Source organism: Octopus bimaculoides, chromosome 6 (assembly GCF_001194135.2).
Source record: "Octopus bimaculoides isolate UCB-OBI-ISO-001 chromosome 6, ASM119413v2, whole genome shotgun sequence".
Taxonomy (NCBI): Eukaryota; Metazoa; Mollusca; class Cephalopoda; order Octopoda; family Octopodidae; genus Octopus; species Octopus bimaculoides.
In genome coordinates, this window is record NC_068986.1 from 91,565,264 (window position 1) to 91,582,465 (window position 17,202).

General features: G+C 36.5%; 1 protein-coding gene across 2 annotated transcripts in view; it reads right to left on the reverse strand.

The window, feature by feature from the left end:
- Positions 1-17,202, reverse strand: part of LOC106873672 (baculoviral IAP repeat-containing protein 6) — a 134,715-nt gene that overhangs the window by 7,500 nt on the left and 110,013 nt on the right. Inside the window, exons 44-58 of one of the 2 annotated variants that reach the window (XM_014921126.2) lie at positions 16,874-17,009; positions 15,703-15,939; positions 14,043-14,165; positions 12,751-12,909; positions 11,816-11,959; positions 11,101-11,333; positions 10,676-10,889; positions 9,770-9,984; positions 8,131-8,325; positions 7,057-7,412; positions 5,991-6,172; positions 3,897-4,001; positions 2,839-3,053; positions 1,125-1,364; positions 682-870 (exon numbers count right to left, since the gene is read on the reverse strand). In XM_014921126.2, the coding sequence (XP_014776612.1) occupies positions 682-870; positions 1,125-1,364; positions 2,839-3,053; positions 3,897-4,001; positions 5,991-6,172; positions 7,057-7,412; positions 8,131-8,325; positions 9,770-9,984; positions 10,676-10,889; positions 11,101-11,333; positions 11,816-11,959; positions 12,751-12,909; positions 14,043-14,165; positions 15,703-15,939; positions 16,874-17,009 (2,943 nt within the window). The remainder of the gene's footprint in view (positions 1-681; positions 871-1,124; positions 1,365-2,838; positions 3,054-3,896; positions 4,002-5,990; positions 6,173-7,056; positions 7,413-8,130; positions 8,326-9,769; positions 9,985-10,675; positions 10,890-11,100; positions 11,334-11,815; positions 11,960-12,750; positions 12,910-14,042; positions 14,166-15,702; positions 15,940-16,873; positions 17,010-17,202) is intronic. The other variant, XM_014921127.2, reaches the window with a different exon arrangement.

The following is a 17,202-nucleotide window of genomic DNA, read 5'->3' on the forward strand; positions in this document are numbered from 1 at the left end:
CTATATATATATATATATATATATATATATGTTCGTGTATTTGTGTTTGTCCCCCCACCATCGCTTGGCAACTGATGTTGGTGTGTTTACGTCCCTGTAATTTAGCAGTTTGACAAAAGTGACCAAAGGAATAAGTCCTAGGATCGATTTCTTCTGACTATAGGCATTGCTCCAGCATGACCACAGTCAAATGACAAACAAATAAAAGAATAGAAATCAAAACCACTTACAGCAGTGAACTGTACATACTTAGCATCCCCCATTTACTATTAGGACTTGTGAGCCAGCAACAATGAAGTGACTTGGATCACACAATTAGTGGAAGTAGTTAAGGTGGACACATTGTATCCCACTGGTGCACTGAAATATATTTACACTTTTCAGGTGTAAATACTCTGCAGTACACAGCAAAAATAACACTAACACACACACACACACACGAGTGAGTGGTTAAGAAGTTTGTTTTGTAACCATATTATTTTGAGTTTGGTTCCACCATGTAGTACTTTGGTTAAGGGTCTTCTGCTGTAGCCCAAGGTTGACCAAAGCTTGTTATACTCTCCAAAGCTTTTTTCTATAGAAATTCAAACCAAACAACTAATCAATCTAAATAAATACAAAGCCACTGGAAAACAATTTGTCAGTGGTCAAATCTTGTAGAGAAGTTGTTACAATACTGACCTCTTTAAAACAGGGTGATGGATCTCGTATCTGCTCCAGCATGGCCCACTTAACAGTTGCTTGACGAATGTTAGCATCATACTCTCGAGAACTAGCTGTGCCAGATGGTGTGCCCCGCGATCGTTCATAACCAGGTTCATTGAAATAAGGCTCAGACACTAATATCAAAGACTGTATAGAGACAAGCACCTGAAATTAAGCACAGATAGTAATTGTGAATGGGGTTTTTTGTGTAGATTAAGTATCAAGCTGTTGGGGTGGAGGAAGAGGAGAGAAGAGAAACAACTGAATGACAGATAACACGTGATTGATAGAGAGAGTAGTTCCACATGCATCTGGGAACAAAAATGGTTCTACATAATATAAATATAACAGAGATAAAGACAGACACCAAAAGAAACACACACACACACACACACACACAAACAAAGGGAGGTACCTACTTGTAAAAAACTAGAAGTCTGTGGATTCCATTTCTCCTCAGGTCGACCATGCCATGTGTTGAGAACACTTAAACACACTTTGCCGTCATTGTATAAATTGGGGTTGAAGCGTACACTGTGGTTGCCTGTGGTTTCGAGGTTGATGAATGGAGGGGAAATGGGATAGTCCTGAGGGAAATAGACATCAAATTCAAAACAGCCATTTGCATATGGTGTGTCAGCTGGTCCAGTAATGAGCACCTGAAAGCAGAAACATTGCAGGTATATAATTAGATACATACATATACATACATATATATATATATATATATACAAATATATTTGGTTTTACAAGTAGGAGAAAGAGAACTGAATATGTAGCTTAAGAGTACAAAAAATAATGATGATGGTAGCAGTATTATGGTTTGAACTCAAGGCCTTGTGGTCTATGGTTCAGCATCTTAGGATCGCAGCAATTATGCCCCGCACCCACTTCACACTTTAGAACTTAAGTCTCCTTCCTGATAAATCCACTACATTGGATGTTCATTTGGCTTCTAATAACACATCTCAAACTACTCCTCCATTGTCACACAGCCATCAAATGTAAAATCTCAAACAAAATTCTTCAACCTTTTTCTAGTGATTTATCTTCATCTATGAAAACAGGTCTTTCTGGTATTGCTGATTATTACCTGCCTCCTCAAACAGCTCAAAGATGATGGAAATTGTGTCAACAATCCTCAAACTAGGTTACTTTAAGACCAGAAAAACATTTCAAAACCAATCAATTACTGACCCTCTGCAAAGCTTTAAGTGTGATCCATATTAGAATATTGCTCCTGTATTTAGGATGATCCTGCTGCTAACATCTTAGGTCACATTTCAAAAAAATAAAAATAATAAAAGCCATTCACTTGGTGGGCTGAATCTTGTTTTGATGACAAGGATTCAGTTGTTTAATCTCCTGAGTTATCTCCTCATCGATTGAACTTTCTACAGACATGTTTATTCTTTGTGTAATTCTCAGGCAGAATCATTGAATTGTACCTTTGAATTACAGGTACAATTCATTCAACAGGCTTCTATAAACTTCCATTTACCCTACTTCATTCACAAGGTATGAGCTGACCAATGGCTTCAGAAAATGACGTTTGCATAAAGAAGCCACATATTGGGTTCTGAAACAATTGATCATAAGTTCACTTTTATTCATAATTCAACACACTTCAACCACTGGCTCACAGATGTGCTATGTCTTCTCTTACATTACCTCTCAACAAGGCTACCCTCTCTACTCGTCCTCTTCTCACCATTTTATCACTGTAATATCATGACCAGAACTTACACTAAACACTTATCCAAATCACTCCATCCAAAAACTGACGTCCTGGAATTCCTTCCTTGCCAGTGTTTTCCTATTTATGTCAACCTGTTGAGGTTCACACTAAATTTTTTTAGAATGAAGTTAGACTCTACAAGAACTATTTAGTGCCAGCTCCTCTTACCCAGATTAATAAATAACAATAAAATCTGTTGTGTCGCTAGTAGAAACAACTTGTCACCCAACCAAGGACCAGAAAGAACTGACATAACATTGACAGGAATGTAGCACAAGTGATGCTAAAAGATAATTTCTCAGTGCTGCTGTTACCAAGAGAAAGAGAGAGACCCTTTATATTTAAGCCAACAGAAGTAAACATTAATTTATCAATGGACAGAACGTTATGGATACCTTCATAATGTCCAGTCGGTCTTCATCACAGCGAACAAATACACTGCTACTTGCAGATAAAGGTAGAGACGTTGATAAAGTAACAGCTTCTTGTGCCAAACGCCGAGCCCTTGATGGATTCTTTATAAAACCCGAAGTCCGAACATTTGACTCATAGTGATGAGGAGTAGAAAATTTCATGAAGCTATCGTTCTCTGTAACCATTTCATAAGTTTCTGAAAAAGAACAGAATGTTATAGTCTTTCCTTCTCACCAAAATTACATATATACTACCAAACAGGGCTGAAGATTATTCCTGTTATTATAACATCACAATACCACAGTCACTATACCAGGATTCAGCAAACTTCTATCATAGACTCCTTCATAATTTATCAACCCTCAAGTAAATTTCTAAAATAAAATTAAATTGATAAAAACCATAAAAATTCAGCCATATTATACTGATATAGTCCTGCTGAAAAACCTAGTCATGCACACTGATCATTTTCATCTGGAAGACTTTGTTAGTAGAATGACATTGAATATCTTGGCTGTGATGTCTATGTAGCTAATATCTTGCTAGTTACTGCAAGAATGCCCATCACCTTTTTCTAAGTGTTCCAGACACACAGGTAACCAAGACATTTGAAAGTCTCAGCAGTTAGATCACCTTTGCTTGGAGCATTGTTGGGCTTCAGTTTGTAGATACCTTCATGCACTTCCTCAGTGGTTAAGTGCGTCCACATTGTCTGGGTAACAAATGGATTTTATGGAAATTTTTTCATGCATTCATATACACACAAATAAATGATGGGCTTCTTCTTCTGCAGTTTTCACCAACCAAATTCCACCAACAAAGTAATGATCAATTTCAGGCTATAGTACCTGAATGACATTTGAACCTGGTATCCCATAACTGTGAAATGAACTTCTTAATCACACAACCATGCTGTGCTATGTGGTCAGTATTGAAATATAATTTGTACCACCAATATCTGACAGATTCTGTTGCTATGTAACTATTTGTATAATAAAAACATAATTAGAAATGCTATTTTAATGAATTTCCAACTTACCAAACTGGAACGATTTCATGACATTGATGTAACGGTTTTCAAGAGAGGTGCTGCTACATAAGTTTTTGTCCTCTGCTCTACTGCTTTTATCAGCTGAGGAACCATCTGTAAAAAAAAATGGTAATATCAGGAATCAATAACTTGGAAACGAAAATAATTTAATGCTCTTTCCTGCTCTTCTGTCAATATTATTTTACTAAATAGCAACTAGTTATTTGTTAGGGCCCTATTTGAAGACCTCTTTAACTAGACCAGTGATTCCCTACGTGGAGCCTGGGAAAATTGTAGTGGGGTGAGGGATCCAATTTTTTTTTTTTATATAAGACATGGAATTGTGAAAATCTTTTTTTTCTTTCTTAGTCAATAATGTATTCTCATTTTTGTACTCAGTACTTAATAAAAAAAGTTATTGGTAGATTCTTTTGTATTAAATAATTATAAAAAAAAAAATTAAAAATAAGTTGTTTTTTTTCCAACCACCAGTGGGGCATACATTTTTCTGGAACGTTACAATGAGGCCTAGGGGAAAATAGGTTAGGAAACATTGATCTAGACTATATAAGCCAGTCATCATAGCAGAGTCCATCTCTCATGAAGCAACACTTAAGGGACGATTTTAACTGAGAATAGCAAGATATTGCCCCCTCAGTTTCTTATAATGATGGTACTTATTTACAATCAGCTGAACTAGCTCATTCAAAATGGTTCAAGGCAACTGTTAAAGCAACATTTATCCTCAACTATGTTTAACTTTTTAGCTTTCAGATTACTCCATCAAATGAATGCTTATTTATTCACATTGGTTTGAATTACTCATGAATTATCTTGTAGTTTTGATATTTTGATGATGTGATTGCCTATTTTTGGTATGACCTTGTAGGTCGGATCAGTTGTCTGATATGGCTGGTTTAAATGCTTCGGGATTAAACCCCATTTTGCAAGATAGAAGATAAAATTTTCAAGTAAAAGAAGTGAAGTTCATTGAAGAAATAGACTGGGAAATTTTCTTGGCACCAAAAAGACCCTGACCATATGTCAACTGATCCATCAATATCATTGTTGTTGCTGTCTTACCCCAGGTCAGATCATACATGATCCAACATCTATAATCAAAGGCAATCCAGCCATTACCTTCTCGTCTTCTTTTTTGTAGACACTATATCAATAACTACACCCCAACAAGTCCTTTCTCTATTAAGATGGGTGTGATTTGAGAGGGATTTGGTGGTTATTTCTAGCAGATTGACCATATGAGATTGAAGCCTCACTAGCTTGAGACAAAACAATTTGCTCTTCGATGTGAGAGTTGAATTGGTGACTTTATTTAATACATCCTTAATTTGTTTTTAATATTGCTGCACAAACACCAGGTCAGGAAGGATGATCTTCCACTGATGTAATGAGTGAAATAAAAAGAAATTTACTAGAGTTTCACAAGAAATTTGTTGTACCAGATATAACAAGTAGGTTACGATACCAGTACAGTATAAGAGTGAGAGACTACCTATAGTAACAGTTGGTGAAATGATGTGAAACAATAATTACACAGGAGAGAACAAAGTGGTGATATGACATTCTATTGGGTTTAACTTTTTTGGTGGAGGCGTAATGGCCCAGTGGTTAGGACAGCGGAGTCATGGTCATAGGATCGCGGTTTCGATTCCCAGGCCGGGCATTGTGAGTGCTTATTGAGCGAAAACACCTAAAGCTCCACGAGGCTCCGGCAGGGGATGGTGGCGAACCCTGCTGTACTCTTTTACCACAACTTTCTCTCACTCTTACTTCCTGTTTCTGTTGTACCTGTATTTCAAAGGGTCAGCCTTGTCACACTGTGTCACGCTGAATATCCCCGAGAACTACATTAAGGGTACACGTGTCTGTGGATTGCTCAGCCACTTGTACGTTAATTTCATGAGCAGGCTGTTCCGTTGATCAGATCAACTGGAACCCTCGACGTCGTAAGCGACGGAGTAACAACAACAACTTCTTTGGTGAAAGCATCATCACAAGACAAATGTTATGTTATCGAGCCTCAGGACTATAAACAGGACATGGGGAAAATATTAAAGAGAGTCTCAAAAAGAAATATTTTACCTTTCGATCCCTTTAGCTTATCTGTAGCCATTTGGACAATTCTAGCAGTCTCTTGAATGTCTGGAATCAACAATGCCAATCCTTCATTTTCTTCTTCCTCTTCTTTCGAAGTTGTAGAAGTACCTGAACCATTGCCAGTGTTGTTGGTAGCTGCAGTGCTGCTGCCTTTGCTTTTGTTAGACCTAGCAAACACAATGTTCAGAATAATGGTTACAGCAACAACAAAGACAAGGAATGTAAACAGAGAAACAAGAATTAATAAAATGCTTATGTAAGATTAAGTGTTTTTTGTACCAATTCACTTCTGCTTCTATGATATAACCCCTTCCATTTAAAAATATTTGAAGTGTTTTGCTACAAACACTGGCTTAACAACAAAGTTAGTTATTTTACCAAATCCTTCTGAATTCTTGATTATTTTCAAAATTAAAACATGAGCAATGTATTTCATTAGAAACACGAAGATGGAAAGTTTTAGTCTTTCTTTAGATATATTATCTACTAGAGATGAATTCTTTAGAGAGGAACATCAGCAACCAAACAAAGAATGTCTAAAAGCATGTGAAGATCAAAGCAATTACCCGTTGTAGTAACAGAATCACATTCTTCGAAAGACAAAGTACAAAATGAGCTAAGGAAGTGCAACATAGCCAGTAAGGGCTTCAGTTAATGTGCATAGGAGAGGCTACTGTGCTAGTAAGGACAAATATAAATGGACATAGAATATTTGGTGAAACAGAGCAGCTCTTGTCAGTGCAGAGCAACTGTAACAGAAGAAGATATGGCAAGAAGTGAGTTACAAAATGTTGGGCCTCACAGATTAGATTTTAAGACAAATTGAGATGACTAACAATACACCTTATTGCCAACTCATTTCAGTCCAATGCAAAATTGAAAGACAGATGGTATAATGATCAGTAAGAAAGCCAGAAAGAGTTTAAAAAATTGTTTAAAATAGAAATTCTGCAGGGATGAGAAGCAGGATATTAATAAAACAAGAGTCAGTCAGATTGGTACAGAATCAATCAATTAGGTTAGAGGTGTTACAAAATTCAAGACAACTTACTTTAACCGATTTGCATAGGTATCAACACATCCTCTCATTTTCTCCAGTAAAGTACACACCGATACTGTTGTCTCACCATCTTCAGACTTGTCTAGAGGTAGCAACAAAGGAACTAGCATAGGACAGATAGCAATGCCTCGCAATAGTTCAAGCAGAGCTTTGTACAGGGGCACATGACGGGCCATATCAAGTACAGAGTCATTGCGTAGATATGATGAAATGGCTGGTACCAGGCATGACTGGCTCAGCAGTTCCGGAACCACTTCAGGGAGCAGGTTGTGGCACTGGGAAGGATATACAACTCCATCGAAATCTCTTGGTATCCTATCACTGGGATTGATGTAACTTGCAATTACCTAGCACAAATAAAATATAAAAATCATCAGAAAATATAGAAATCTGACTACAAATATAAAGCTAGTGAAACAACAGTAAATCTGATTTACTTAATTTTGGTTGCCTGATGATGATAATGTTAAAAATACATTAAAGTCTAAACAGGAGCAGGCAGTAAAGCAACAGAGCTGGGTAAAATTACAAAACACGAGGAATTTTGAGTGGAGAATGATGAATACTACCTCTAAGTATCAAATCAGACATTATAGAAATATGAGGTTGAATATAGCATTTAAAAAAGATATATTCTATTCTATTCTAAAACTGTGAGATGTAGGATTTACATTAATAAACAACAGGGCAAATTAGGATTCACATTATGGCTCAACATGTTTAAAAATAAGGTAAATTGACAGAGTTCCAACTCCATGTACTCTACTTCACCCTTTTGTTGTTCATAAACAAAGTATCAATCCAGAACAGTTGATTGGCTTAAATTACGTCAGACTTGATGCCTTGCAATATTTACTCTAGCTCTTTGCATTCAGGGTTCATAACCCAACCACGGCCAATTTAACACTATCGTCAGGCACCTTAGTTACCTTTAGTAGAGTCTACTGCTAAATGCAGGTGAAAGATATTATTCATCTCCAATGACTACTTTGAGATAAATCTTAAAAGAATAAACAATGAAAATGTAAAAAAAAATCTTGATGTAAAAAGAAAATAGAAACTCACTTGTAACAAGCATGTGACATGTTCCTCTTCACTCTTCTGCCTCAGTAATGACTGCTCAGCATCCCAACTGGAGGTGGTGGAGCCAGTACCAAAGCCAGTCCCTTTGGCCCAGTATTGCTGTGATTTTTCCTCCGCAGCAGTAGATGACACTGTCTGAGTGTTGGCAACTTGGATGGCAGCCAGCATAGTCTGTGTCTCGTCAAAAAACAATAGCAAACTATAGTAGTGACCGAAGCTAAAGACCAAAATTAAATATCTACAGAACAGATACTAAGAAACATGTGGTTGTATGTAGGAGTAGATGGAACCTGCCTAACAAACAGCAACACTATAAGAACTTTTTACACCAACTTGCCCAGTTTGCTTGTGTATAAGAGTTCATTTTATCAAAAAATTATTTCAATTTTTAATTATTATAAATGGCTCATGCTCTTCCTGCCACTAACTACTAAACTGTGAAATTAAAAGTGAAACCTGTTTTCTCTTCCAGTCAGTTGAACAAGAGTAAACAATGTTAAACGTCCTATTCAAGAGCAAAATATCTTTCTCATATTTAGACTGTTGACAAAGTGGCAGTAGTCTAGCATTTAACTTCACAACCATTGCCACCTCTTATCTAATGATGATAGAAATATTTTGTACTGGGAAGATGCAGTATTGCCATGTAGTTAATGAATTCACTATGCAACCACAAGATCCCAATTTTGATCCCACTGCATGGCATTTTGGGCAAATGTCATTTTCTATAGCTTGGGTCAACTCGTACTTTGTGGGTGAAATTGAGTAGAAGGAGACTGTATAGATGCCCATTGGGTGGATGGTACTTGTGATTCAAAAGGTACAGCCATGTCACTGGGTTATGCTGATCCCGAGAAATACATTAAGGGTGCCTGTGTTTGCTAAACACGCAGCCACTTTGTTAACTGAGGAGCAGGTAATTCAATTAATCAAAACTAAATCTCCATTGGTGAACATTGGAGATCTACCACCATTTTCACTCCTTTGTAATGCAAGGATGATACCCACCTGCTGGTGGATTCTTAGGCATGGGTTGTGTTGAACATATCAGCCATCACAAGCAATCCTTAATCAGTAGAGATCAAATGTTGTAAAAGTGACTAAGTGAACTAAGACAACACAAAATTAGATGGTGAATTGAGTCTTTGAAGTGTCAGACAGAATGTTTCACTGTATTCTGACTTTTTATGCTTTGGGTTCAAATCCTAACAAAGGTCAACTTTGCCTTTCATCCTTTTGGTGTTGATAAAAAAAAAAGTATCAATCGAAGGCAGTGAATTGGAGGAACTGTAAAATGATTTGTTCCAGCTCGTTGCATTCCATGTTCAAATACTACTATGATCTACTTGGGCAGTACATGTAACCCAAAAATGAACACTTTAACAGATTTTGTGCTGATTGCTAAGTCGGAACCAGAGGTGGCCTAGGTAGTTTACGAATAGAAAATGTTTATTGCAAAATTCTACCATTTATAGTTGAGAAATTGTAGAAAGTACTTACTGAACTAATGCTAACAATAAACAAGATGGAAAATTTAAATATATCTAAATATGGTGAAACTAACAGCTTTTTTTTTAAAGTCATTAAAGAACAAACTAAAGGAAGCTGGTGTTTGTCTTACCTCGTGTTGCAATGCTGCTGAATTAACACGTGGACCGTGGTGACTGAGAACAGAGAGGCAGGCTAAGATCAAATGTAAGGCACCAATATCCAACATCATTCTTCGCAGATAGACCCCATCATCTGTGGTGAGAGGGGTCGTGTCAAACAAAGATTCAATCACATTGAAAGGCAGTGTGGGTAGGGAATTGGCGATGGGTGATGTCAATATATGACCTGCAAATAAAATCAAAAACAAACCATTAAGACAAAATATAACTTGGGGGGAAAAAAATTAAAATAATGCACCCAATATTCATTAAAGCAAATTTTCAAAGTCTTATTTAGTGGATTTTGAAAATTTTGACAGTAACCCATTAAAGAGAAAAGTGAAATAGGAGACAGGCTTGATGTCAGTACAGTAGACTTAATTAAACAGAAAAGTGTCACAAAATGGATAAGGTGTTGAATTGGCAGTCATAAGAGGTCAACTTTGCCGTTCATCTTTTTAAGGTCGATAAAAATGTACAAGTCCAAGGAGGTGTATTGATAGAACTGTAAGAATATCAAATCAGATGCCTTGTGGTATTTGTTTTAGCTGTCTACATTCCAAGTTGAAATCCTGCCATGGCCTACTTGGGTAGCAGACTTAACCTGTCACAAGTGGTTGGCATTTGGAAGTGCATCATGCTGTAGAAATGATGCCAAAGAAAACACTGGAGCCAGACGCAGTTCTCAGACCCATCAAATTTTGTCTAACCATCCAACCTATGCCAGAGTAGAACATTAAAAGACAATGACAATTGTACTTTTCTAGTGAGTAACTTGATTTGAAAGCAGTGGAATTGCAAGGATATAATGGATTTCCAAAAACTATGGATCGATAATAAAGATCAGAGGGAAAAAAGCATAAAGTCATATTACTAACCACCATCACCATCATCAGTAACTCCAAGAACAAGACGTAGCAGACATTGAGCTTTCTTCCTTTCTTGGAGCAGAACATCGGCATAACCGGGTAGTCGTAAAAACAAACCAAATGCAATTAGAGAATGAGGTGGAATTGTTGAAAGTCCTGAGTGTGCAGTGCCGCCAGATTGTGATGTCAATGGAGGAGCAGCAGGAACTGGTTCATAAAACGTCTGGTGAATAAAAAAAAAAAAGAAAAAAAAAATTTTTAATCAAATTTGTAATGACAAATAGTTGCTATTGTAATTAAGCATTTTAGAAAGAAATTAAATATGACAGTTTTATCCTATGTACATAAACATCAGAGACAAAGGGTGAAGAAATTTGGTCAACAAGTCAGAACAAAATCCATGTGACACTAACAGAACAGCATGTGACACTAACCTCATTTAAATCAGAGGAATCAACAGACACCCATTGGTCTTGAGATACATCAGAAACAGCAGTACTTTCCATTGTATCTGGTAGAACTGGTTGGCGAGACACTTCGGAATATAACACAGGAAGATGTTCAGCTAACAGTGCCAACCCACCGACACTAGCAAACACCTGAAGGGCTGAAGGAAAGCTGTCGGCTTTAAGTAATAAATCATCAGGGTTGTTAGCCTCTGGCCAGTCTGTAAGTAGAAATATGAATGGCAAGTGGAGTTTATTATTCAAGGATATACATGTTAAACTTAAAAGATGAACTTACTGAAATAGCTACTACAGTAACTTTAATCCTTCAGCATCCAAATGTAATGCTTATTTATTCAGAATGTTTTGGATTAATTATACATTATGTTGTAACTTCAAGATTCCAATGATATAATTGTTTATTTTGAGAATGTGAGGGGCCAGATTTGGCCAGTCTCAACATAAAAAAGGGAGAATATTTAGGTCTAATATGACCAGTTAAAATTTCTTAGCATTGTCATGTCACTTTTACCTTTAGATTCACTTGTACCACATTCCTAGTAAATAAAATAGTTAGGGTCTTGTAAGGTAAACAATATTTTTTTCTCCATAAATGGCAGAGTATGAAGACATTACAAGGAAGCTCAGTACTTTCAAAGAATTATATAATCAGGGAGGAATAAAGACATAAATATATACATACCAGGATCCCTGTAGGCCTTTTTGTCACCAGGCTTTGAATGGAATCGAAGCAGGAATTCCAAGACCGCTTGTCCTTGAGGATATCCCTTCTCTTGTAAAATTACAAGCAGTTGGCTAAGAGTGAGTTCTGCAGGTAATGGTTGACCTATAAAAGATTTTTAAAAAAATAAAGCTAAGAAGTTCATGAAGCTGGGTAAAGTGGGGGAAATAATGACAAATCAATGAAACTCAATTGAAACCAATCATAACATTCTGGTTGAAAGCCTTCGTTGATAAATTATTCTGGAATCAAAGAAAACTTGACCGATCGATACCAGGCAGCTGTGCTGGTGGCACGTAAAATGAGCCACACGGAGGCAGTGACAAGTGACCAAGACCTTTGGCAATATACTGTGCTTGAGAAAACCTGTCAAGCCAAGTGAGATTGTAGTTGTGGCTGATGCCAGCGTTTCGTAACTGGCACCCATGCCGGTGGCACATACAAAGCACCCATTACACTCTTGGAGTGGTTGATGTTAGGAAGGGCATCCAGCTGTAATCAGATGGAACCTGGTGCAGCTCCTCAACTTACCAGTTTTCAGTCAAACCGTCCAACCCATTCCAGCATGGAAAACGGATGTTAAATGACAATGATGAAGAGCTTGAATGGCTACAACCATGCCACAGAGGTTTGCACACACAAGGTTGATGAGGTAATTGGTTTCAGTGGCACCACTCTCACCAACATCATCAGCCAATGAGGAAGCTTCTATGTTATTCAACAGACTGGAGATAGTAGTCAAATCTCTATCTTAAGAAATGATACAATGGATAATATAGTCCTAGATACACTAGGTCTGAAAAACTGGAACAGCTGCTCAATCAGGGTTGACCTGTGGCTAATAACAAAATGACCACAACCAGAATCATTACAATCAATAACAAAGTGTAATTTACCAGGCAGAAGATTGTGATAAAGTGATAACACTGGGAACTGTAAGTTGACAGCGACCATGTCTGTATTCTGATTGCCTCGAGCACGAGGGGGCAAGCGAGGTGGACCTCCTGTTTTATTATGGTTGGAATTCTTCTCTCTACGTTCTTTTGCTAATAATCCTAGAAAGATGAAAACAAGTACAATATTAATAGAGCTGCTGATGGTGCATTACATTTATCCTGAATTATTTCACAACATTTAACATCATGACGTATGGTTAAGACACGAATATATTGTATTATTAATCAAAAAGTCAATGGGTGGAATCAGGTCACTGGCAATAAATTTATGTACACAGCCAAAACTTAACTCTTTCTAGCTCAGTTTATTTGGCTAGAAATCAGTACAGATTATGATTGTAATTAAAGAGAGGCCTATATATCATTGATAACGCGAGCTGTTTCAGCCTAGTTTGAACTGGAATAAGAAAATTATGTGAATTTGCTTTTTGTCCATGTTGTATTCAACATTCCAGAAAAAAATGGCCTAATTATTCAAAAAGAAAACGAGTAACACAATTTGATAGAGCGAAAAAACTGGCTTTAAAATGATATATAAAGTCAAAGTAATTTAATGAAAATTAATTTGAAAATACATCATTTAAAACCAAAATTTAAAATTCCGCGAGAACGTTCTTGACAACCTAATATTAATTAGATGGGAATGAATTGCCACCACCACCACCACCACTTCTATATCATATTGATTACAGAAAGATCATAAAATAATTGTGGGTGGGGCTGTCTCAAAACTCTCTCAGCAACATTGCTTTGGCAGTCCAAATGGAACTGTATCAATTATGTTCAGGAAAGGGCATTAACATCACATTCTCCTACATACCAACGGAAGATATTAGCAAACAAGAGTAAATAGTCAGAGCACACAGAACCCGGATTAGATCAAATCTAGGAGTTCAATACTGAGGATAAATTGATCAACAGAGAGAGTACACAAACCTGATCTATGAAATAAGGGTGAGCTAACTTATATATGTTAGAGTAACTATTAGATTCTCTTCCTACCACTAATCTCAGCCATGAGATAAGGAGATGAAGCACATTGGAGCTAGTAAGAGATATAGTTATGTACCCTATTCATGGGTGCAATAATGGTTAAAGTAAAATTTGAACTTATGTCTACATGGTCAATAGCCCTGCACCAAAACCTTGTACCCCTGTGCCTTTTTGGCTATTATGCTATTTAGTTTCATCATACATGATTATAGATAAACCACAACAATAAAAGCACTTGCCTGCAGCATTTGATAGGAAGTCCACAACTTCAATACCAAGTTCAGTCATATCCTTCTTATTGTCATCAATGTTCTTTTTCTCAACAGTGCCATCCCAGAATTGAGCCATGTGTCCAGTATGGTCTGTGGAATTGAAAATATAAATGGATTAGTAAATTCAAAGGATAATTTTTAATTTTACACTGCACTATCCTGAGGAAGTGGAGAGAGAGTTATAGTTATTTTAAATTTTATTCCATTTTTTCAAAGCACCAAGAATTGGACAGATTCAAAATAAGTCATCCTTGTACACATTTCAATCCTGCATGTTACATTTCATTTGACAGCAGTTTCTTTTTAGAGACTCCATCTTCTACCTACTTGGTAGTGTAAGCTAGATGCTACAGTGACATCTGTCTCTCAAAACTATCTTCACTGATTTCAGCTTTTCTCCCCTTCTACACACTGGTTTGAAACACAGAGCAGAGATGAGTTCAAGAACTCTTAAAGTTCCAAAGATATTGGTAATTCAGAAACGAAGAGTGAAAGCCACTGTATATATATTTTCAGTGCCATCTACTCAATAAATTTTTGGTTAGTTTTTAATATTACAACAACAGAAAACTATAATATGAAGCCATTTCTTCTCTTCTATTCTGACATTCTGCACTTATTTTCCACTACTTTCCCTCTGAAACCAGTACCTAATGGAAATGCAATCTGAGCACATTTTACCAACTAAAATACTTTGTGAATACAAGTATATTTTTGCAAGCTGCTGTTAATACATTGCCATTTGTGAACATTATTATTACTAGTTAAAAGTTCCTGACATTTCTAATGGTGAGAATTACATGATGGTGTTATTGTCTATTTGATTTTTCACTGAGGTTTATACCTTTTGTAAAAAGAGTCTCCACAGTTTCTACTTTACTATCATTCACAGAGTATAGGTCAGTTTAAGGCCACTTGCCCAAGATGCAATCTAGACAACCACATAGTTAAGATGTCAACAAGGTAGTCTCTAGATGGTTACTCAACCTGCTAGATGTAGAAGTCAAATCACCACCCACCCACTCTTTGCCATTTTAATAAAAAATGAAGACACATTGGATAATGTAGTTCCTGATAAATAAAAGTCAAACTAGAATACCTTTGACAATATAACGCCTTTGATCAAGGCTGACTTATAGCTAAACAAGTACAAACACTTAACTCAGACACTGAGTGTAGCTAATAAGTTCTTGAATAACAGTTTTATATTTATGCATTTGATTACGATATAAATTTGAATGTTTTGTGATCTCTTATTTTCTACTTTTGTTTTTTCAAACATTAAAAGTAAAATTTTCAATACCAGGCTTTATATTCCCAAGGACAAAATGTAAACAACAGTAAATTACAAATTTTATTAATTTTCTGAACTAAATCTTTGCATGGCTAAGCACAGATACTGTAAGTTAAATACTCTCAGTCATTACTCCATCTACTTATATTTCACTCACTATGTTGTATACAGCAATCATAGTCAATCTGCAGCTTCACATCTTCCTTTAGAACCCTTCACAGTTCAAATATTTATCTTCCCTAAAGTCTTTATTCTATCAAGTGTCCCCAAAAGACAAATACAAACAATGAATCCTCATAATTCTACCACAATCTGAATGAAACAATTATATACCTGATATCTTGTTAATAAGCTCTTCACAGTTGGTTTGCAATCCCACGGTGACTGTGTGGAAATGGCGTCCAGCACCAAAACAGGGATGCTGCAATTGGCTGAAACATCCTTGCACTTGCAGACGACTGTTATGAGGAGAAGATTTGAAGGATACCAAAATCTTTGGCTCTTCCAATAGAACTTGCAGAAACATGCGTCTTGTGAACCCAGACAGAAGAGGTCCAGATGAAATAGGTCCTATTAGGTTAAGAAAAGATAAAATATATAAAAACAAAGATCCTGTTTTTAAAATCAGAAGGTAAATTACTGAAATATAATGAAACAAAATAGTTTACAAAACTTTCCAGTTCTGCAAAGTTTGAGAACATGGTGGAAAGTGTTTGTTGGATTTTAATGGAGTCATCATCGTCTGTTTTATGTTTTTCCAAACTTGCTATGCATTAGATGTCCCTCTCCAGTACAGCGTTTCACCTACATGTAACATTCTTTTGTCATCTTTGTCAGGTTGACTACTTGAGACCAATATTAACCACCTCTAAAGTTTTCCTCTTCTGCAGGTTTTCTCCACACAGATCACTTTACACTTCTTTACTCCATATATGTGACATGTCTGTTCTAATGTAGTTTCTACTCATGCACACATCTGATTATTCTTATGCCCAGCTTTTCTCTCAGCTCATTTGTGCTCCATCATTCATTCACACTAACATTATATATCCAGAGGATTTCTTTCCAGACTTCATACAATTTCTACATTCAATGCTCATCTTTTGCTATGGTGCAACAGTACATTTCAGATACAAGCATCATACGATTTACTCTTCAAAGAACTCTTGGGCAACAACAAAAAAGATTGTTTCTCTAAGAGAACTTCTTCTCCTGTTATCCACTCAGGGTTGACTTAGAGTTAAACAACAATACACTTTACATAGACAAGCCCTTAAGAGGAAAAAAGACATCTTGATAGTTAGAGATCTTGCCTATTGCTATGGTATGTTCAGGAACACAAGATCAACAAACCTCAGTTCTTTAACTGGTCTTACATAACAAAGGAGATGAACTCAATCTAGCAAGATAATAAGTCACTGGTCAATCTGTTTTTAGTTATAGGGCTGCAAACAAAGCAAATAGTTAATTAGGAAACAAATTGAGACATTTAAGAAGACCATACCAGATCCTTGCTCCTTGATGACTTCACAGAGTACACGGGCAAATAGATGTTGGTTCTGAGAATGGCAAGAAATCACTTGGTTGAAGAATGTAATTACTACTGTTTCAATGGCAGCACGTTCTTCAGCAGTCATCATCTGAAAATACAATAAACAATTACCATTTGCTTATCATCATCATCATCATCATTTAACATCCACTTTCCATGCTAGCATGGGTTTGACGATTTGACTGAGGACTGGTGCACCAGATGGCTACACCAGGCTCCAATCTGATTTGGCAGAGTTTCTACAGCTGAATGCCCTTCCTAACGCCAACCACTCCGAGAGT